The following is a 23,444-nucleotide window of genomic DNA, read 5'->3' as shown; positions in this document are numbered from 1 at the left end:
AAATTTAAAATAGTTATTTTATGAGAGATTTGATATATGATGGTGTTTAGTGAGGTGTTTGCTATTTATAGGGAAATTGAAAATGTATCATTTATTAAAATAAAATAAAATTAATTAATATTATTCATTAAAATTGTAAAATGACACATGTCAAAATTTTGGGAATCAGTTGGGAGCTTCTAAGAGCATAAACAATATAATAAAATATATAAAAAATAAAATAGTAGGTTATAAAGATAACTAAAGATAAGTGTATTAGTTTTTCATAAAATATGCTAAGTTTAAAATAGTTATTTTATGAGGGATTTGATATATGATGGTGTTTATTGAGGTGTTTGCTATTTATAGGGAAATTGAAAATGTATTATTCATTAAAATTAAATAAAATTAATTAATATTATTCATTAAAATTGAAAAATGACACATGTCGAAATTTTGGGAATCAGTTGGGAGCTTCTAAGAACACAAATAATATAATAAAATATATAAAAAATAAAATAGTAGGTTATAAAGATAACTTCAGATAAGTGTATTAGTTTTTCATAAAATATGCTAAATTTAAAATAGATATTTTATGAGGGATTTGATATATGATGGTGTTTAGTGAGGTGTTTGCTATTTATAGAACAACAAAAATAGTTCAAAATTTTCACCATCATCAAAAAAAAAACCATAATTTTATTTTTAGAGATAATTCAAAATAGAAAAAATTATGCAGGAATATTTCTATGTTCTAAAGATGATTAAAATACAAGTCAGAAATTGTGTGACTAATTAAAAAATTAAATAACATTAATTAATATTATTTATTAAAATTGAAAAAATGACACATGCCTAAATTTTGGGAATCACTTGGGAGCTTCTAAGAGCATAAACAATATAAAAAGTATAAAAAATAAAATAGTAGGTTAAAAATTACTAAAGATAAGAATTGAAAATGTATTAGTTTTTTCATAAAATATCCTAAATTTAAAATAGATATTTTAGGAGGGATTGATATATGATGGTGTTTAGTGAGGTGTTTGTTATTTATAGGGAAATTGTTCATAACAAATATGTGGGCTCAATGAGTTAATTATACAATTAAGATTATTAAAATTAGAAAAATAGGATAGTGAGGTGTTTGCTATATATATATACATATATATATATAAGATTAAGATTAAAAACAAATTTCTGATGCACAAATAAGGTGAGAGACAAAACTCAGAGAATTATTTAGTTATTAGAAGGAAATTGCATATAAATCGATCCTCCTGATCCTCCACTATTTTTATCGTCCAAATCTGCGATGCATCAGACGGTGGGAACAGCTCATTCACCTTATCCACATCCCACTGCCCAATTTATGGATCCTTTAAAACAGTAACATTCATATTCACATCAAAGAAGGTTTGAAAACGGAATGGAGCACGAGGGTATTTATCTTGAATCCACTTATCTTTCCAAACATAATATCTTTACCATCCCCAATCATTCTAAGCAAACCTTTCTTAAGTTACTCCCAACCATGTAAGATACAACATATGAAGGTCGTGATCCCACACCAAATTCCAAAATTGATTTCTTCTTGAAATATCTACTTTTATAAAATCGAACCACCAATGACTCTGAATTGTTAAGCATGTGCCATGATTCTTTAGCTAGTAGTGCTTGATTAAAATCACCTAAGTCCTTAAGACCCAAATCCCCTTCTGATTTCAGCTTACATAGTTTTTTCCAAGCCATCTAAGCAATCTTCTTTTGACCTTCACAGTTGCTCCACCATAATTCAGTCATTGCACTCGTAATATTTTTCTGCACAAGTTCTTACTTAAACGGAAACACGACATGGCATAAACTAGTAAAGCCATAGCAATATATTTCACTAAAATCTTCTTTCCACCCAATGATAGAGATTTAGCAAACCAGCCATGAAGTCTACTTTTTAGTTTATCCCCGATGATAACGTTTGTTTAGATCCACTAAAACACTTTGGTAAGCCTAAATACAATCCCACTTCTCCTTCCTCAGAGATTCCAAGCGTGAGTTTGACCATCTGTTTGAGATCATTCGATGCCTTACTACCAAAAGTGATTGCTGATTTGTTGAAGTTGATCATCTGACCAGATGCTCTTCCATACAATCTTAGACAATTCAAGACTTCCTCACATTCCTCCTTCTTCACAGACAGATGAATAGGCTATCATTTGCGAAAATCAGATGTTGAACCGATGGACAAGATTCATTAAATCTGAAACCAGTTAAGCCTCCATGATCCTGTCTTTGTTGCATGATCAATAATGCCTCCGCATAAAGGATAAAAAGAAACGGTGAAAGCGGGTCTCCCTGATGGATCCCATGACCTGTCCTAATAAAAAATGGGTACATCCATTAATATGCATTGTGAATGAGACTGATTTTACACTAGATGTTATCCACTGAATCCAGACACCATAAAATCCCATCTTCATGAATACATTTCAGGAAATCCCACTTAACACGATCATACGCCTTAGCCATATTCGTTTTGATTGCCACAAACTTCTCATTGAACTTAGCATTAGTCCGCAAAACATTCACAATCTCATGGGCTATCAATATGTAATCAGAAATGAGCCTACCTGACATGAAAGCACCTTGAGTTTCAGAGACCAATTGTGGGAGACATCGTTTTAATCTAGAGCATAAAATTTTAGAGACTATCTTATACAACACAAAAAACAACCTTATTAGCGGCATATCAGCCATGGCGTTTGCATTCACCTTTTTTGGGATAAGGCAAATTTTTGTCCAATCCTAAGGAAGACTACCATGAGTGAAAAACTCCTTTACTTCCTTTATGATATCCTGACCAATGATGTCCCAATACCGGTTGAAAAAAACATCAGTCCATCCATCCACACTAAAAGCAGCTTGTTTGATTTCAACATTAGATACTAGAGTTGTCAGCTGTCTATTCATTTCCTCAGTAACTTGTGGCGCCATACCTTCAACCAATTCCTCAAAAATATTTGGGTTTGAAGACGTAAACAAATCCATAAAGTACTCAACTACAATGCTACCCTTAGAGCCTTCGTGAAAAGCCTCATTACCATGTTTGTCTAACAACGAGGTCACTTTGTTTTTCAACCTCTTGTACTTCACACATCCATGGAAATAAGACGTATTCTTGTCACCCGAATGAAACCAAGATTGACTAATTTTATGTTTCCAGTACATTCCTCCTCTCTAAAAGCTGTAGCCAAATCCCACTTGATTCTCTACAGTCTTTGAAATTCCGGAAACCTCTTAGAAGATTCCGCTTCCAAATCTCACCTAAGCTGTTGTATCAAGGCATTAAAGTTTGTAGGATTTGTGCGTTTTCTTGTAGATATAGTGCTCTCCAACAGCGTATCACTCTACTTGTCACTGATCCGCTTGCACCCGAAGAATTCGTCCTCTAGTGTTGCTTGACGATCTCAGTCATTTTAGGTTTGCATGGCCAACATTTATCAAAACAGAACATTCCTTTGAACTTTGACTCCTCCCCCACTATCCTCGTGATGATAGGCCTATGGTCAGATCCCATAAACTCTTGACACTCTAGTTTTTTTCGTGGAAACAAGGTAAACCATTCCACATTACTAAAAATCTTGTCTAGTCTACATTAGAGCCACACATTCTCTCTTTTTCCACCCCAAGAGAATCTATTGCCAAAACTTGGAATCTCTTTCACCCTGCAACTCCTTTCCATAGTCCTCAATGGATTGAAAGACCACTCAGGTCTTCTTGCCCCCTCCCCTCCCCTCCCCCATCTTCTCAGAGTTATCCATTATTTCATTGAAATCTCTAGTTAATAGCCAAATTTCATCTCTTTGAACACCAATATTTGTAAATCTTTCCCAAACCATAGCTCTCATATCTCTGGCAGGGTCTCCATAGACAAAGGTAACATAGAACTCTAACGATCCTTGAGAAATTTGTGTATCAATCACCCTTGCATATGATTGTAAGACCTCCACCTTATAGGTTTCCTTCCAGAACAAAGCTAGTCCCCCACTCAAGCCAACTAGGTCCATAATGTGAACCTTATATATCCCAACCACTCTTTCGCTCCCAAAACGTGATCACTGAAATTTTTAGTAGTGAGGAGGAACAAAAAGTCTGGAAAATGTTCATGATACATTTTCCCTAGACGTCAAACTGTCGAGGTGCTCTCCATTCCTTGGCAGTTCCAACTGGTTATACTCATTGCAAACTGGGTGGTACAAACCACCAAACCCGTTTGTTGCTTGTTTTGAAAACTCAGACTCGCTTGCTCCTTCTTATTAAGTCGCAAAGATGAATTACTATCAAACATACCCACACCTCCTTTTCCATGATGTTATTGTAGAATCCCATCTCTTTTTAATAACTTGGAAGATACTTCATTCTCCTCTTCTGCTTTTTTTTTGATTCACGCACATCTCTGGATGTTCCAACTGATTCACCCTGAAAATTTCTTCGTATGGTTGTATGTCTCCTCCTCAACAAAGATGAATTTGACTGTTTGAACCCTTTTAAAAATCCTTACCATCCATATTACCCTCTGAGTGCCCCACACTGAAACCTTTAGAACCTACATTTCTTGATGCATCCTTCTCAATGATATCCTGATGGAGGGGAGATGGAGATATAAACTTTATAATCACACCATCGCCCTATTGTACAGAACAATGCTTCCTTGTAGGACCATCATCCTCCTTAATGGCACCTCACATTCATTCATTCGGGGTTGAGACCACCCCCATACTCTTATTCTGATACTTAACCACCAGTCCCTTATACTTATTAAGGCTTTGAGTCAATGTTGGGGGAGCCTCCAGGTATAGCAATGAGTTCTGAGCACGAGAATCATGAGAAATGCTCTCTAACGTTGCCTTCAACATTTGTTCTCTCTGTTCTATAAGAGAAGGATCACCAGACAATAAATACTTCTTCATCTCTGTTAGTACCTCGGGAACCACAACACTAGAGCGAGGAGTGAACGCTGATAGAACGGATTGTTGTAAGAGAGGGAAGATAACATTCACCAAATCCGTTGGGTATCCATTATTGCGGGTTGAGCTCCTGATATCTTGACCAGACTCTACATCTGATTAGACATTCTCTTCTCCTTCACCTCATGTCGTAGGCGGGGACAACGTTGTTTATCGTGAGTTAGCCGCAAGCAGTGAAAGCATCTTTTACAGACCCTCTCATACTCAATCTCCAGCATAGCAGTATCCCCCTTGGGGAGTTGTAGTGATTTTGCTTTAATCAATGGATTAGACACATCAAACACCACCTTAACCCGAACAAAAGCATTGTATTGAGATTTCTCAGGATCAAAAGCAATCTCTTTCACATATCCAATCCTCTCAGCTATAGCTTGGATTGTTTTGATAGTGAGAAAATTCACCGATATGTTAATCAAACGAATCCAAACTGGAAAGGTGGAGAAGAAGCTCATCTCTCCAAAGCATTCCCCATTCATCGAAAGTCCAAAACTCTATCTTTAGAACCTCTCCAAATCACTCCCATACTGAAAAATGAAATGAATTTTAACTTTAGACAATGAAATCCCTCTAACTCGATCGTAGACTCCTCATACGCATGGCATCTTCATTATCATCTTTGCCATACTCTGGCTCTCCAGATTCAGCAGCCTCCCCAGAACACATAATCGACTCTCCACTATCGCACTAAAAACAGTTTCCTCTGTTAAAATCATCGCGCTATCCTCTGCGATAGCTAATGCATTCATCGCCAAGTCTAAATTATCTGCTATTAGCAACAAGAAGATACCTAAACTTGGTTTAAACCCACTTTTGCCGAACAAGAGCTGAGCCAATAACGATAGGGCTTCCAACCCTTTTAAAAAAATCCATAGAGATCTGGAAAGATTTGGGGAATATCCACCAAATATCCACATATACGAACAACACTTGAGATCCGCATGAAATCCCGAGTTAATCAAGAGAGATAACTGAATTTTTCCAGCAAAGAAAAGATAATTTTTTTATTAAGTTATTATTGTATCCCTTCGAATAAAATTTTCTAATAAAAAAAACAAAGATACCTTAAATTGAGAGAGAACTCTCTAATTATATCTACAGATTTGGACAGGTAGCCGATTCTCAGTTGGTTACGTGACAGTCTCTAACAAAATTTTTTGGAGTGGCTCTCTACTTTATTTATATAAGATATTATTTTTTGATATTAATGTTTTGTATATAAAAAATAAACATATCATTATTCATTGTTGCCATTAATTACAACCGAGCTATGTTTTAAGTTTTAGAGTGATTAAAAACATTAAACGATAGTACCAATCGATTTCTATGATTGATAACAAAAACCACAGCCACAATCATCCGCAAGGCACCATACATGTGAGCGGCTGTTGAAAGATAATCAAAATCTCAGTTCCTCGAACATGGTATACCTAACTTCCAAATGTTTGAAAAGGCTAGACATATGAAACAGTAACAAGCCAACCTTGATTCATCGAATAATATGACAACATGATTTTATATTGAAAAGGTAGAAACTGAGTTGAGTAATATATAAAGTACTAGATTATAAATACTTGTTATATTCTAATATAAAAAGTTAGAAGACTATTTTTAAATTTATAAATAAAACAAAATCTAAAGAATGTTAAAATATTAAATCTTAGATTAATGAGAATGATATGTGTCACAAAAATATAACACAAAGTTAGAAGACTATGGTTAGTATATTTAAAGACACGTTCGTGGATTAACCATGAGGGAGGGTAGCAATTAGCATGGAGCCGTTTAAAACGTCTATAGATCTGTAGAGAAAAAATCGAGTCAATTTTCAGTATTCTTTTCATATTGACTATTTCGGTTCATCAGTCATCAGTGTATCTATTAAAAGATGTAATTCTAAAGTACGTATGAAGGAGAAAACGAATTCGTATAAAGGGTGTACGTAACGTACGATACCCAAAAAACCTTATTAATTCACTCGATAATATGAGTATAGTCAAGTACGGTTCTCATTGAGAAACATGGAAAGCAAAACGCCATAATAAAATTACAAATACAAAAAACGCATAAGCCAGCTATTTTGTTTACTCGTACGCATCAGTTTCGTACCAAACAAGCTATAGTACACAAAAATACACTTCTCGTACTTGGCACGCTCCGACTGTGTATACAGAGTTTTTGTATTCAAGGCCTTCTAATATCTCAGGCCTCGTACTAGCGTCCTCTCATAGGAATTATTCCGGAAACTACCACCAACCGAAGTAGACCGTTCGGGTTTGCTCGGGATTGTTGTGGATAGCCATTCGAGTCCTTCGTATAAGCCTTGCCCTGAGATGGCTGAGGTTCCTTGTATAAGCCTACACCAATCACAAGTACACAAAAAGCTTCTATTTATACTCTTAACCTCTAGATATATATATGTAACGACTAACGAACATGAGAATTAAGACGTTTTAATTATTACCAACAACGTTTGGATAGGCTGTGCAGACCAAGTTTGTTTGCAACCTCTGCTACTGGTAAAGCATTTCTTGAATCTTGCTTGTTCGCAAAGACGAGTACACATGCACCTTCCAGTTCATTCTGTGCATTTTTTGTTGTTGTCAAAGTTGTTAGCATAAAAAAAAAAGGAGAGAGTACTAGTAAGTAACATTTTAAACTTCATATGATTTTACATCGGTTAGTATGCGATGCAGCTCGTTTCGAGCTTCTGACATCCTTTCATTGTCACTACTGTCCACCACAAAGATGAGCCCCTGCGCGTTCTGAAAATAGTGTCTCCACAGTTTGCGAATCTGTTGAGAAACCCAACATCTTTTAAAATTCCATAAGACAGACAGGTCAAGCCTTGAGAGGCAAGAGAGAAATATGTGTTTATATGCACTTGTAGAGAGGTGAGACAGTAGAATCAATACGAATTTGACATGGAGTTTACCTTCTCTTGGCCTCCTATATCCCATACAGTGAAATTGATGCCTTTGTATTCTACGGTCTCCAGGTTGAACCCTGGAAAATGATAAAATAACCAAAAACGAATAAAATGGTTAACCCTGATGATCCTGATGCAAAATACAACATCAACATGAGAATTATCAAGCTATTAAGAATTTTCTTCCTAACAAGTGCAAACACAATCAAAGGGAAAAAGTAACTATCTACAAATAATCTAAGATCCATAAACAAAAAAAAACACAAAGTATTATATATAGTTGGAGCTGATCGTCCATACTCCTTAATAGATCCATAGACTGAATCAACAACTTGCTAATCAATCCCTCAATAGCAATAAAGAGTAAGAGAAAATAAAAAGTTCATGTCACATACCTATAGTAGGCACTGTTGTCACAACCTCTCCAAGCTTGAGCTTGTAAAGGATGGTAGTTTTCCCTGAACCATCAAGACCCACCATTAAAATTCTCACTTTGCTTTTAGGAAGAAACCTTTTCGCTATACGTGAAAATTTAGCCCCCATGTTGAACAAACAAACCTCAAGGGAAATATGAGATATAGTGAAGCAAACACAATTTTATGGTTTTTCAAGTTATGTTCTGGTAAGGAATAAGCTTGGGGTTTATATGAGATCTGTGAAGAGTATTACACGCATGTGAAAAAATTATATTAAAAAATAAATGAAAGTTTGATTTGCAGATTGTAAAGGCAAATCCCATTTCGAAGAAAGGCTGGAAACGAATAAATTCTAAAAGGAATCGAAGAATGGTGTGGTGTGTGTCTTTCCAAACTCAAAAGCTCATTAGGGACACAGAGCAAGACTGGTAAGATTCTCTGTGTTATGTCTTTCTCATTCGAGAAGCATATATATCAGAATCTTATTCCTTGAGTACATCACCAGCAAATATGGAATATTATTACAGGTACATAGGAAAAGACACGAAATTAGAATTGCATACAGATGTAAAATGGAACCAAATATTTTAATCAGATTTTTTTTTTTCGGTTAAAACTTTTTTAAGTGAAAGCAATTATAATAAAACAGAAGTGTTCCTACGAAAAAAAAATAATAAAACAGAAGTTGAAACATGAACAGCCTCAAAGGTCAAATTCTGAGGCAGACCTTATTTTTTCATCTCACTAAGTCTTAAGCTACGTTGACACTATCAAAACTGTAGAAAACACCAAAAGAAATAAAACCAAAGCCATTCTTTCATCGAGACCTCTACCAAAGTCCAAAACTATAACTTGAGGAACACAAACTCCTCAACGGCCGGATTCTCTCCAATTTTCTTCAAAGTCTCTTTGCTCGGCATGTCGTCAACACCAATCGCTATAACCGCTTGCTTCCTCGACGCGATTCTCCCAACACTCATGAAACTGACATTAACATTCGATTCTCCAAAGATGTTTCCAACAGTTCCTATCATGCCAGACTGATCTACATCTACCTGCCTACACAATATTATACTTCCTTCAAGACTCACATCTACTTCAAAACACCCCACTTTTTTTCAAATGGGGGAACCCATCTTTAACTCTTCCTTCAACTTTGACGTCTCCAGTCTCAGATAAGGCGCTCGCGAATTTGGACTCGACGTTGCATAGCTGAACCGTGATGGTCTCGACTGGGCTCTCTGGTGAACCGTTAAGGACAATACGTTCCTCTGAGATTCTCAGACCTCTCTGTTTTGCTGTATAATCTGCGTTGACCAGGTTTACATGCACATCAGAGATCGGCTCAATGATACCCTTTGTTATCATTGCTCTGAGAAGTCTAGTGTCAAGATCATCATTGTCTCTAGCCAAGGCGTAGGTCACCTTCACATTCTTTACACCACTTCCTCCAGTCACCAATTGGACAACAAGTCTTCCTAGTTGCTCTGCCAGAACCACATATGGTTTCAGCTCCGCGAGAACCTGTGCATACAATAAATTTGGTAAATACAATTACACCCCCCAAGACAACCTCTTCTACTTCTAGTATGTCATTATTGTTCAAAGTGAAATAACTAGAACCTTGAATAATAAAGCAAGAACACCAAAATATAAGTAACTTGAGCAGCTTGCAAGCTTGTTTGATTAGTTTTATGCAACACCACAACATGTGGTTCGCCACTGAATCAATCCTAATCTACCCAACCTTACCTACACAACAACAACTGTGCTCTCTCTCGTTTGTTCACTCACCAGTGAAACACTTGAGCAGACAGCTTTTCGTTACTCAAATCTAACATCACACTTTTCTCTTCTTAAAGTGCTAACTCTAACAAAGAGTGTTTCTTTCTCTTATATAGATTTCAACCAATCTCTCACACTTCACTTTATCCAGCGGGATCTTCAGAGCTTCATGTCCTTTCATAGCACTTCTCTTTACCCAGCAGGTCCTGAGAAGTTCTTCATCATTATGTTGACTTTAGTGACCACTTGTTGTACCTTCCAGCAAACACCTTTTTCGCCTGACACCTTTTTCGCCCATGCTCCCCATCTCCAAACTCGATGTGCCGCACTGTCTCCAATGTGTTGTTCTGGGAGAAACCACTTGACACATTCCTGCTTTGTCTGATATCCTTCAGGTACATTCCACCACAGCTTGTAACTCTTACAGAGACTTTGTTTCTTCAATCTCCCTTTTTTTATCTGAGTGTGCGCCTCAAGCTTCCTGTAAGAGGTTAGTAGTACAGACAAAAGACAAGAGCAAGACTAAAACCAAGTACCATAAAAATTACTCAAATACTTCAGTGCATAAATATTCAATACATAACCAAGTAGGAACAAAAGAGAAGAGTTCTGCAGCCATAGGTGCAATACATAACCGTTAGAGAGTCTCAGACTAAAAACAACCAATAAGTCCTACTCCTACTTATACTACCCTCTACATACAAGCATACACTACGCTTCTTCAGCCACTCTCGGTCTAATCTCCCCCTGCTTGAGTGCATAGACTCGTATAAAAACGAACAATAAGGAAACAGAGAGAATAAGAGAGTATAGAGAGACTTACCTGCAAAACGCTCCAACATGAGTTTGGTGAAGTCATGCAAGTGGCGGACGTCCGACAGCAGTGTGAGTGGAGACTGAGAGGACATAAGCTCCTTTGGTTTAATCTTGAACTTAGAGGGCGCAGCTGAGGTGACATCACCGGAGAGAGCTGGAACAATGCACTGAAACCTCAGGAGCTGACTAATCAGGTGACGATGAGGCAAACATTGGACGAAGCATTCACAATCACAGAGTTGCAAGTACAAATCTCATCGTAGACCAACTTCCCAAATTTAAATTTACAGCCTTTGAGAATCATGAACAAAAGTGTAGACCGTTCAGCGGACATAGAGCTTGGGTTCATGGTTGGCATCCAATTTTGGCAGCAGATCTTCAGAAGCATTGCCACCGTGTCTTCGCTCTCCTTTTTTCTGTGAAGATCCCAAGCACGAATCCGACCGTCCGTAAGGAGAGTGACAATGTCATCAAGTCTTTCAGAGACGTAGATCTGAGTCGCATTTAGAGGGTAAGGCTCATTTGGTAGTTGATACATCCGATTGGTGATAAATGGAGAGAACTCATACATGGAATCACAAACAAAGACCTTGAGCGTGTCTATCCCTTCCGTCTCAGCTTCAGCAAGGTTTGCATAAAATTCCTTGACAATATTCCCAACAAAGGAATCAACTTCAGTGACCATAGGAAGGAGACTAAAATCGAGAGGATTTTGTACGCATCACCACCGTGAGGATTATCAGCAACAATGAACCCCATCTCACTGAAAAGTCGACCCGAGATAGGTTGGAATTGGCGCATGATGAGTTCAGAGATGAAATGAGAGGAAAATGGAGGCAAGGAAGGAGCCTTTAGTTCAGGGTAATTTTAGTCACGAGTTGCCGACAGACGCCGGTGTTCAAACGTAGCAAGAGAGAAACGACAGTGGAGGGACTTCAGCGACATCTTCTGTTGCAAGATCAGACTTGGATGGAATAAAACCATCAGTGATATCTTCGAGATCATCATGAGAAGAAGAACGAGTGGAAGTTATTTTTATGAACTATACAAGTTTTCAAGACCGGAGCCATGAACCACGGCGAGGCAGGCGACGAGTGGGAGCCGACGATCCATACGCACAAGTACACGATCTCGTAGGTCCCTTAGATCCATACGCACAAGTACACGATCTCGTAGATGGAGGAAGAGGAGGAGGCTTTCGGTTGTCTTCTTAGATTGAGAGACTCCAGGTTCTGTTTTTGGAACGACCGGTTCTACTAAAAGAGGAACAAGAGCAGCGGAAGAGTTGTCAGCAGCAGGAGTGAAGTCGTCAGCACCAAGAAACGAGGAAGGAGGATTGTTGTGGTCTATGGTCACAAGAAGAGAGATAGAAGGGTGAAAGTGTGTTGAGAGCACAAGGAAAGGAGGCGGATGAAAGAGAGAAATGTGATACGACACAAAGAAAAGTGAATTAGGGTTTAGGGTGTTGCCCTAATAAATAACCACCTGCAACACTTAACACACAAATGAGATATGTCCATAGGCCAGGAACGACATTCAAATAGGCCCAACAAGCATATTTCTACTAAAATAACTACAGTGAGCGAGGATAAGGAATGGAGATTGTAACACATTCGGTAATATCAATATTCAGTTCAGAACTGTGATAACAAAAAATGTGAAATCTCATCAGGCATCCTCAAACAAAACCAAAATTTTTTATTTATGTATATATATAATTTTTTTTTTAATGGCTGGTGTTTAGAGCAAATAAAAGCATATCAACACAAGAAACAGAAACAAACAAGAGGATGAGGAACCACACCTGAGTTCTGTGTCTGAGGTCAAGCAGACAGATTCCCAAATAGAGGGTTACACATCTACTGAAGTTTTGGTAGGTGAAAGATAGCAAATGCTTAGCTCAAAGAGTTGATAAACAAGCTCAATGATCTCCATAGACTACATTCATCAGACTCACCCAGAACTGATCCTCATGATGTGAAACAGTATACTCAGCGAGGGGGGTTGATGAATTAATGTAATGAAGAGTAGAAACAGAGACTTATATGCAGAGACTTTTTTTTTTTTTGAAACATAGACTAGAAGAAAGAACATCAACCCCTTTCCTGCCCTTTTTTTTGTTTTTTCTTTATATTTATTTTAGGTTCATGCATCTGTTTTGGAAACAATTGCAAAGGGAGAGCATGAGGAGCAGCTGTTTTTCTGAAGAGACTTGCCAGAACAGAAGTTTTAAACTGTATATATATAGATAAAAAGAAATAGCTGTGCAAACCTGTACCGGGAACCTATTGCATGAGTCTCAAACACACAAACACATTAGCGATCACACCACCCAATTGAAGTTTGCAGGTGTGTGAAGCTGTTCAAATCCAAATGCTTGGTAAAAATATCAGCAAGTTGTTTGTCTGAGGACACATGAGAGATCTCAATTACCTTGTTCTCAACGAGTTCACGGATAAAATGATGCCTAATGTCTATGTGTTTAGTGCGTGAATGTTGAACAGGGTTTTTTGAGATATTGATAGCTCTTTCATTGTCGCAATAGACTAAGAGGGTAGAGGAGACAATACCATAATCAGACAACATTTGTTTCATCCACATAAGCTGGGTGCAGCAACTCCCCATGGCAATGTATTTAGCCTCTGCAGTAGACATAGTCACACAGCTTTGCTTCTTGATGTGCCAGGCAATGATATTGTTACCAAGAAAGAAACATCCTCCAGATGTACTTTGTCTATCATCAAGATTTCCTGCCCAATCTGAATCACAAAAACCTGCAAGATTTGAATTAGTTTGCTTAAAATAGTACAGACCCCGATCAGATGTTCCCTTGACATATTTGATGATCCTCTTGACAGCATTGAGATGAGACATCCGTGGATCAGCTTGATATCGCGCACACACACCAACGCTAAAGCACAAATCTGGTCGAGTGGCAGTGAGATATAGTAAGTTCCCGATCATAGCTCTGTAAAGTCTTTCATCAACCTTTTGACCAGTTGAGTCCTTTGATAGCTTGGTTGTAGCACTCATGGGAGTTCTAGCAGACTTGCTTGTTTGCATTCCAAACCTCTGAACCAAGCTCTTGGCATATGTCGATTGTGAGATATGAATCCCATGATCACTCTGTTTGATTTGTAAACCCAGATGATCTTTGTCGTTCAGAATGTAACAGATAAACTCAAATGTGTTAAAGTAGCACAGATTTTAAGTTTTCCCTTTCCATATTTCATACGGAGTGGTGTTGGTGTTTGGCTTCACATAAACACGATTGATAATGTAGCAAGCAGTGTTTATAGCTTCAGCCCAGAACCTAGGAGACACATTGTTGTCATGAATAATGGCTCCTGCCATTTTTTAAAGCGTTCTGTTCTTCCTTTCAACAATCTCATTTTGTTGTGGTTTCCTTGGAGCATAATATTGATGGTGTATCCCCTGGGAATTGCACAAATGTTCAAATTCTTCATTCTGAAACTCTCCACCATGATCACTTCTGATTTGAACAATGGATCCTTTTTCAGTCTGAAGTTGCAATGCTAAGATCCCGAAGCTCTCAACAGCTTCTGATTTTTCTCTCAGAAATCTAACCCAAGTGAATCTGGAGAAATCATCAAAAAGTACAAAAGTGTACCTTTTTCCATTCAAGCTCTCTGTTTGTACTGGCACCATAAGGTCCATGTGCACCAGCTCCAAAATCCTTTTCGAACCAATCTCAGCAACTTTCTTGTGTTGTATTCTGATTTTTTTTCCTTTACTACATCCATCGCAAATAGCATCAAACTTTCCATCAAGCTTTGGTACTCTTCTGAAAACATTAGCCTTTACAATCTTGATTAAACTCTGAGCGTTGATGTGGCCAAGACGTCTATTCCACACATCAAGTTTTGATATTGTAGCCGATAAGCATGTCTCTGACTCTCTCCACATGTAGCAATTGTTTCCTGATCGGACCCCAAACAATACCTTGTTTCCATTCTCATCATACGCATTGCATTCAGTTTTTGTGAATGTGACCTTAAGTCCATCATCATAGAGTTGGCTGATGCTGATTAGGTTTGCATGAAGTCCATCAACAAAGTACACATTCACCAGTTGTGGTTTGTTTGATCTATCAATCATCCATTTTCCTTTGATTTGACCCTTTCCTCCATCTCCAAAGGTAACTTTTCCTCCTAGAATAGGTGTGAATTCTTCCAAAGCAGCTTGATCTCCTGTCATATGTCTTGAGCATCCACTGTCAAAGTACCAAGAGTTTACTTCAGATGTTCTTGTCGATGTGTATGCTACATTGGCTTGAAAGTCAGCTTCTTCAAACTCGATCAGACTTAGATTGCACCTCAAGTTTATTGACTCCATGATTTTCTCTTCAGAACCACCAGTGAAACTCCTGATACCAATTGAAATAACTAGAACCTTAAATACTAAAGCAAGAACACCAAAATACAATTAGCTTGAGCTTTACTAAGAATTTCTCAAACAACTATCTTACAAGCTTGTTTGATCAGTTTTATGCAACACCACAACATGTGGTTCGCTAATGAATCAATCCTAATCTACTCAACCTTATCTACACTGAAAAAACTGTGCTCTCTCTTGTTTGTTCACTCACCAGTGAAACCCTTGAGCAGAAAGCTTTTCGTTGCTCAAATCTAACCTCACACTTTTCTCTTCTTAAAGTGCTAACTCTAACAAAGAGTGTTTCTTTCTCTTAGATAGAGTTCAACCGATCTCTCACACTTCACTTTATCCAGCGGGTTCTTCAGAGCTTCATGTCCTTTCATAGCACTTCGCTTTATCCAGCAGGTCCTGAAAAGTTCTTCATAATTATGTTGACTTTAGTGACCACTTGTTGTAGCTTCCAACAAACACCTTTTATCCTGACACCTTTTTCGCCCATGCTCCCCATCTCCAAACTCGATGTGCCGCAATGTCTCCAATGTGTTGTGCTGGCAGAAACCACTTGACACTTTCCCGCTTCGTCTGAAGTCCTTCAGGTACATTCCGACACATCTTGTAACTCTTATAGATACTTTGTTTCCTCACAAAGAATATACTAAGCTATAACTAGAAGAAGGCTCACCTCAGTAGAAACCATAGGTGCATTGATAGCAGTAGCTATTCCTTCACGTAGATGCCAAACACAGTAACTAATCAAGCCAAAGTCATAACAAAAGCATCACTTGAATTGTTGATAAAAAAAATGCAGAACCTGAGCCTCCATGGTACTTGCTCCAAGATGAGGTGTAACAGTGACCCTATCATGCTGCACCAACTTGCTATCTTTAGCCGGAGGCTCTTCAGTAAAAACATCAAGAGCAGCCTGAGCAACGATACCAGCATCTCAAGCTCTCACCAAAGCATCTTCATCAATAACACCACCACAAGCCACATTAACAATCCTCAGTCCTTTCTTCATCTTTGCAAACGTTTCATCGTTTAGTATCTTCGACGTAGCAGGTGTAAGAGGCATGTGTAAAGAAATAAAGTCAGCAGTAGACAACGCTTCATCAAAGCTCACTGATTCCACACCAACTGCATGATGAGCACGATCCGCAGGAGCGTAAGGATCATTAGCAATAACACGCATACCAAGTCCCTTAGCACGTCTTGCAACTTCTGATCCAACTCTACCAAAACCCATCACAGCTAGTGTCTTCCCCACAAGTGATACACCAACATACTTGTTCCAAGCCATAGCAGCCAAAAGCGCGATCGGATGCTCAGCAGCAGCGATCGTATTGGCAGTGGGGGCATTAAAATTTAAAAACCAGATAGCCAAACTCAGTCGCAGCACTCAGATCCAAGATATCAATCCCAAAACCATTTCTTTCAAGAGTCTTAAGACGATTTATAAACTTCACGACCTACCTTCGTCCCACTCCTCGCAATTAACGCTTCACAGAGCGAGATCTTTGTTATTAACTCCTCAGGCTTTAAAGTATACGAACAATCAACGTTTGCATGCTCCTTAAGTAGCTTAACCCTGGCTTTGCCGCCGAGCTTCTCCTCCACGAGAACAGTTGGTTTGGCTCTCTCTCCGGTGGCAGTGCACATCACGAGGATAAGACGTTTATTACGTGGAATAACGCGTCGACTGCAAACAGATATAATGGCGGATGGAAGGAATGCTCTGGAGGAGAGGGAAGAGGATTTGAGAGGATACACGACCATTTTGGCCGAGGTCGTTATGGCGGCAGCGGCGGTGGAAGGCATTTTGTAACTGTGTAGTGGTATAAGTGAAAGAGAGGTTGGTGGCTGAGTACAACGAAAGAGATTGTTTTGTTAGTCTTTAGAATCTTAATTACTAGGTTGAGTCATGTGCCTTGCACGAGATTGTTATATTAGTTTGTTAATTCTGTTAGGGTTTTGTTATTTTTTTTTTCAATTTTTTTGAGAGACATTACCATGTGAAGAGCATACCAACAAAGTTTATTTGTATGGTCAAACTTTGTTTTTTTTTTTGCTTAAAAGTCATTAGACCTTTGGAATTTATTTGTTTATAATCATTAACAATATATATATATATATATTTAATTTTAGATTACCAGCTTATCTTTTTCTAAATTATGAACAATTTAAAAACCATTTAATAGTTTAAATATTATTATCTTATTGATGTTTGTTTTAGGGAATTTTAAATTGTATTACATTTTATACTATTTGTATTACACATTTAGGATATGTTATTTTGTGGTGTAACCAAAATGCAATACATTCATTGTGGAATTTTTGTTTGCAAAATAGAGTGTTGATATTTTGAGTGCATTGTGGATCTTGAATACAAGTTGAACATCATCCTTCTCCATCTTGTGTAGCTTGTCTTTGTATTATTTCTAGGTTTTATATCACGACTTCGATATCAAGTGGTCTAGCTGCATTTGGATCGTGGTATTCAATTTCAAAGAAGACATTAAGTGGTTGCGGGTTGGCTGGTCCAAATGATAGGATAGTTGCGCGTATAAAATCTGATAAACTATTCATGGAAGGTAATATAAAAGTTAGTTATGTTTCTGAAATGTGGATTGCTTGGTTGGAGCATGTGGTCATTGGAATATGGAATATGGGGTTTTTAGAATGAGGTGGGTATGTGCCTGTGTTGGCATTTAGCTTGCTTCATAGTACAATGTTTAGTTTTGTTACATATGCTGGTTTTTTGTCATTTGTTATTTTGATGATATTGTTGTTATAGTGACTCATATGTAGGTTATGTGATTATGTAATTTTTTTTCCTTTTTTTTACGACTATTCTATAATGATCAGTGTTATTTCACTGATTCAGTTAGATTGGAGCACCGCAACATAAAAGTTTAAGTAGTTATTCTATATGTCTTTATTTTTATTTTTTAGTGGAATCTTCGTCATACATTCATTCTAAAACTAATTAATACATTCAAAAATTTAAGTATTATTATTTTTCTATTATAAGTTAAAATAATATTATTATTAATAAAAAACTTATAGTATTGTTTTTAATTTTCTAAAATTTTATTTATTTACTTAATTTGTTTTTGATTAGGTTTATTACTTTAAACATTTTAAATAGAATACTTAAATGCAAAAAACAAAAAATAACATAAATTGGAAAGGTGTCGATTTTGACAGTTGTTTAAGTGGTAGTCTCAAGAATTTTTTTTGGATGGCTCTCTACTTTATTATATAATAAATAAATATAGCTTGGTGCTTGTAGGTTAATCAAAAAGAATCTTGAACCTTCGGTTAATTCTTTTCTTAAGTTGGATATTTTACCAATCCAGAGCTTTTGGAGGAAGGTGAGATGGGAAAGGATCAGGCAGGGTCACTTGAACTTCCTGTCCAGATAATCACCATATGATATTTTTCTGCGTTTTTTCCTCACTCGCATAGTTTTGACGTACTTTCCACCTCAGACTATTCCAGCTTAAACATGCGTAACTTTGAAGTTAAGACTTTTGACCGAAAAATAAGTGCAACTTGGTGATATAGGTTGTCAAATCAATTCTTTTAAACCTCTTAATTAAGAGTTACTTATTAGCAATATTCACCATTTATGATTTAATTTTAGTCAAAATTTTCTAGGAATTTATAGTAAGAGGTCTCGTTGGAGATGCTCTTAGCTGATAGGAGTGGAAATTGGAGATTTAATAGAATTTGTATCTTAATGAGTAGAAAGAGGTAGAGCGAAACAACGAATGAAACAGTAATGCAAGAGAAACGAAGAGAAGGGAAATGCAAGAGGAGATGGAGCTTTGATTTCTGAGAGCTTAAATTTCCGAGAACTTTGACTTTAAGATAGATTGACTTCAAATCTCAACAATCCAAAATAAAAGTATAAAGTATAAACATCAAACGAAAAAATGAATTGTAAACAAACTACAAACTTTCAATGAACTTGGAGACCGTAACATATATATCAAAATATGAATAAATTCCCAAAATTTAATGAACTCCAAAAATTAACTCTACATTGTGTACAATTATATTCCCAAAATATAGTAAAATCAAAATATTTCCAAAATATAATATATATAAACAAATTACCTCTACAATGTGTACAATTATATTCCCAAAATAAAATATATTCTCAATATTCCAAAAATACAATATATAAGTTTTTTTTTTCAAAACTACCTCTACAATGTGTAAATTTTTTCTTTCCTGAACAAAAAAACAATAGAAATAGACTATGAGTAATTGTAGGAGTACTTTTTGTATTTTTAATTTACTTAAACTTGACTAGCTAATTTATGATTTCTATACTTTAAGAATAATTGTAACCACAACTTATAAATACTAAATAATCAAGCAATAAATCTTCATATGAGTATTTTAAATGTTAAAATATGAGAAAAGATCAAGATATTTGAATAAATAAGACTAATAATTATTAATAGGTATTCCAATAATAATAAAAAGGATTATTAATATTTAAAAATGTTAATTATTGAGATGTCGTTATCTTGATTGGTTATTTAAAATTCTATGTGGACAACATTGTTTAAAATGAAAAGAAAAGTGCATATAATTTTTTTTTATTAATTTGTCTTTCTTCTTGAAAAATAAATGTCATGAAATTCAAGACCTAAGTTCTAAAAAAATACAAAGAAAGCAAAACAGCAAAAGTTTTTAAGGAAGAATATTAGACAAACTTGCAACAATGGGATAGTTGTGCTAGTATAAATGAAAACTGTATATAATTTATGAAAAATCAAACTAAGACATAAAAATAAAACTGTATATAATTAAAAAAATTTGTGCACAAAACCCAATGAATCTTCCTTTTGTTCGAGAACACATATGTTAGAACTCAGAACCATTATAATTAGTAAACATTAGTAAATCCAAACATACAAGTACATACAAATGATATGAACAAAATCTGAACAAAGTTGATTCCGTTTAGGCATTTTTGGCGCTATGGTTAGATAACCATCTTAATTAGCGTATATTGCTTTCTTTAAAGCTACTTATATATATGATGTAAAATATACTAAATTCAAACGATTTAAGTCCATCAACTGTATCTTTCAATAAGATTTAATAAGTAATCCCTAGATGCAATGAAGATTTAAAATTTAGTATGACAATAAATCTACTTATTTTTCATTTTATAAAAATACCTTCCACTATCATCAAAATATTTTACGGAAATAATGATTCACGTATCGAGGAATTATAAACGCGAATTGGAAAGATTATTAAGATTATTTAATAGAAAAATAAATAAAACTGAACAAAACATAAAACAATCGATTTTTAAGAAATCAATTCTTTCTACTTGTTGATATTATAAATAATATTGTTGTAAAAAATATAAATACAGATATTCACTTTTCTAAATTATAAAATCATCATTAATATGAAGATTTTAAAATAAAGTAATTTCTAAACCATGTATTGATTCTAATATCTTAAATGGTGTGAGTTTTTATGAGTTTTTGTATGTTTTTGATGATTTTAGGGAAGTTGATAAGATTTTTTCAAAGATTCTAACAAATCTCACTTAAATCCATGAGATTTGGATTTCTGTATTTTTAACAAAAAATTTCAAATCCTTTAGAATCCTTTAAAACCATTAAAATTCAAATCCTCAAAATGTTTTCAGTGGATTTTAAATTAGTTTTTCATATCATTAGTTTGATAATATTATATTTTTTAAAAATTCATAATTGAATAACATAGGATTTTATTTTTATAGATTCCCTTAAAATTTGAAGTTATATACCCCATATAACAAAAATAGAAATTTGTATTGTTATTGTAAAGATTCCGAATAATATCATGCATTGAATATATTGACCACTATTATATTTTGGTTGGAAAGCCTATGCAAAATATAAACTGTTTAATTGTAGTCCGAACAAATTTGGTTAATAAAAGCAACATATGAGGATCTTTACAATAACAATAAAAGTAAAAAAAGTTGTTTTTTTTTTTGAACAGCTTCCTTTTATTAAGAAAATGAAGAGTGATCATTATGGAGGATGTTTACAATGCACGAGAGGACATAAAAATAAGATACATGTTATAGAATTAGCGTGAGTATACATCACCTGCACAATTATCACCTGCATGTAACACTTAGTAACATTTATACACCACTTGTCACCAACCTCTCTATTCTTGTCTTTGTCTCCTCCCTCTATAAATAGGAGTCATTTAGAAGAGAAAAATGTAATAGTGAGAGTTTTCTATCTCTCTAATTTTCTCTTGAACTTCTCTCTAAAGTTCATACACTCATCTCTCTAGATCTCTTCTCTTTTGATCCTTCTCATAATAAATATCTTGTTCATCTTGTTATCTCCAAGCTTATAATATAGTTCACAACACGTTATCAGCACGATGTCTTTACCACTGGAGCTATTACAAGGTAAGTAAATCTATATTATTATCATATATGTTTATAAAACATAAATAATATAGACTTTGTGAAATTATGTCATTTTCCGGATTGACCGTCATAAGTTGTAAGCGTTGCCTCCTTTACGATCAAATCTATAGCTAAATCATATCCGGATAGATCGTTAGATATATGGTAGGCTCTGCCTCCTTCACGATCAAATAAAAGCTATCTCTTTTCCGGATAGATAGATCATTATATATGGTAGGCTTTGCCTCCTTTACGATCATATATAAAACTATATAATATTTGGATTGATCATTTGATATGGTAGGCTTTGCCCCTCCATCATGATCTAACAAAAGGCAATGTCCTTTCCGGAAAGTTTGGTTTTTGTCTTCTATACGATCAAATATAAGGCTATGTCATTTCCGGACTGATCGTTATACATATAGAGGTTCTCCCTTATTTATGATCAAATAAAAAGTTTCGTCTTTTCCGGATTGATCGTTATATATGATAGGCTCTGCCTACTCTACGATCAAAGAAAAACTATTTCTATTAAATTTTTATATTTAAGGCTGTAGATCTTATTTTATTTTCTGAATTTATATGTTTATTTATTTAATTTTGTTTATTCGTAAAGAATAACTATATGTGTTATATAAGATTTAAACACAATCAAATGTCTTTATAATCAAAAATATATTTCTCTTATGAGAATATATAAAGCATGTGTACATATATTTTATACAGTGCAAAAGTAATTGGAAGGTCTAGATGAGCTAGTCTCTCGACTTCCAAAGACATCAGATTCATAATTATCGATGTCTAGTGTTCTCCAAAGTCTCAAAGAAACTCATGGAGTTTTAATGACATTTTGTCTTAATAAAATTATTATGTTGAGACAATAAATAAATATGGTATCACAACTTTGACCATATTGGAGACACGCATGTATATGATTACATCATGCAAAAATAAAGATGGCAAAATAATAGTAAATATGAAATTCTTTTATGCTTCAAGTATAACATTACCGGTCAAGCCATCCCGATCAATCAATGATATTAAAAATCATTGACAATGTGTTCAGAGGAACAAAAGTACTTCCAAAAGTATTGCATGTACCCATTCACATTTCATGAGGTTATAAGCTTTGCACTTCATTCATAGTTCAGTAGGCTATGCTTCCAGAATCATATAATGTTGGCCCATTCACCATCCTTTTGGATTAACAAGCTCATTGTATATATATGATGGTTTGATTTCTTTAATAAATCCCCAAATTAAACCCCAAATATCACCGATCTAAAAATAAGATTCGGTTAAAGGTGAATGGATATAAAAGTCATCATCATGAGAGGGGTAATTCTCATCTCACATCTTATAAGGATCTAAGATAATAGACATAACCAGAATCGGTATGTTGTTGATCCTAGTGTGGGATTCAGTACGAGATGAATGAACTACAAGAGTTATCATCTCGAGGGGGAGAATTAAAGGAATCCCACATCGACAATAAGTCGATAAAATTTGGTGAATTTGACACCCCATAGCGATATAACTATGGTGAAGTCATATCCTATAGTTTATCATATATATATGTTGCATGTGATAAAGTCGAACATTCATGATGTTCACTTTTGAAATGAGCTATAATGAATCGTTCATAGCGCGAGATT

General features: G+C 35.5%; 1 protein-coding gene across 1 annotated transcript; it reads right to left on the bottom strand.

The window, feature by feature from the left end:
* Positions 1–6,921: 6,921 nt before the first annotated feature.
* Positions 6,922–8,721, bottom strand: LOC104793466 (putative ADP-ribosylation factor At2g15310). Its single transcript, XM_010519824.2, has 5 exons — positions 8,322–8,721; positions 7,933–8,003; positions 7,673–7,792; positions 7,462–7,580; positions 6,922–7,354 (listed from the first exon to the last, which is right to left on the bottom strand). The coding sequence occupies exons 1-5, from the start codon at positions 8,467–8,469 to the stop codon at positions 7,192–7,194; spliced, it is 621 nt and encodes a 206-aa protein (XP_010518126.1). The 5' UTR covers positions 8,470–8,721; the 3' UTR covers positions 6,922–7,191.
* Between the last annotated feature and the right edge of the window lie 14,723 nt (positions 8,722–23,444).

This window comes from Camelina sativa, chromosome 1 (genome assembly GCF_030686135.1).
Source record: "Camelina sativa cultivar CO46 ecotype springtype chromosome 1, ASM3068613v1".
NCBI classification, from domain to species: domain Eukaryota; kingdom Viridiplantae; phylum Streptophyta; class Magnoliopsida; order Brassicales; family Brassicaceae; genus Camelina; species Camelina sativa.
The sequence above is the reverse complement of the archived record's forward strand: the minus strand, read 5'-3'. Positions and strand labels throughout refer to the sequence as shown.

What these genes read in the sequence shown, in the direction of transcription:
- LOC104793466 (XM_010519824.2), bottom strand. Translation starts at nt 8,469, where the DNA reads ATGGGGGCTAAATTTTCACGTATAGCGAAAAGGTTTCTTCCTAAAAGC. An exon ending in GACAACAGTGCCTACTATAG is followed by an intron (nt 8,004 to 8,321) that starts GTATGTGACATG and finishes ATCATTTTCCAG; the next exon opens with GGTTCAACCTGGAGACCGTA. An exon ending in TGCATCGCATACTAACCGAT is followed by an intron (nt 7,581 to 7,672) that starts GTAAAATCATAT and finishes AAAAATGCACAG; the next exon opens with AATGAACTGGAAGGTGCATG.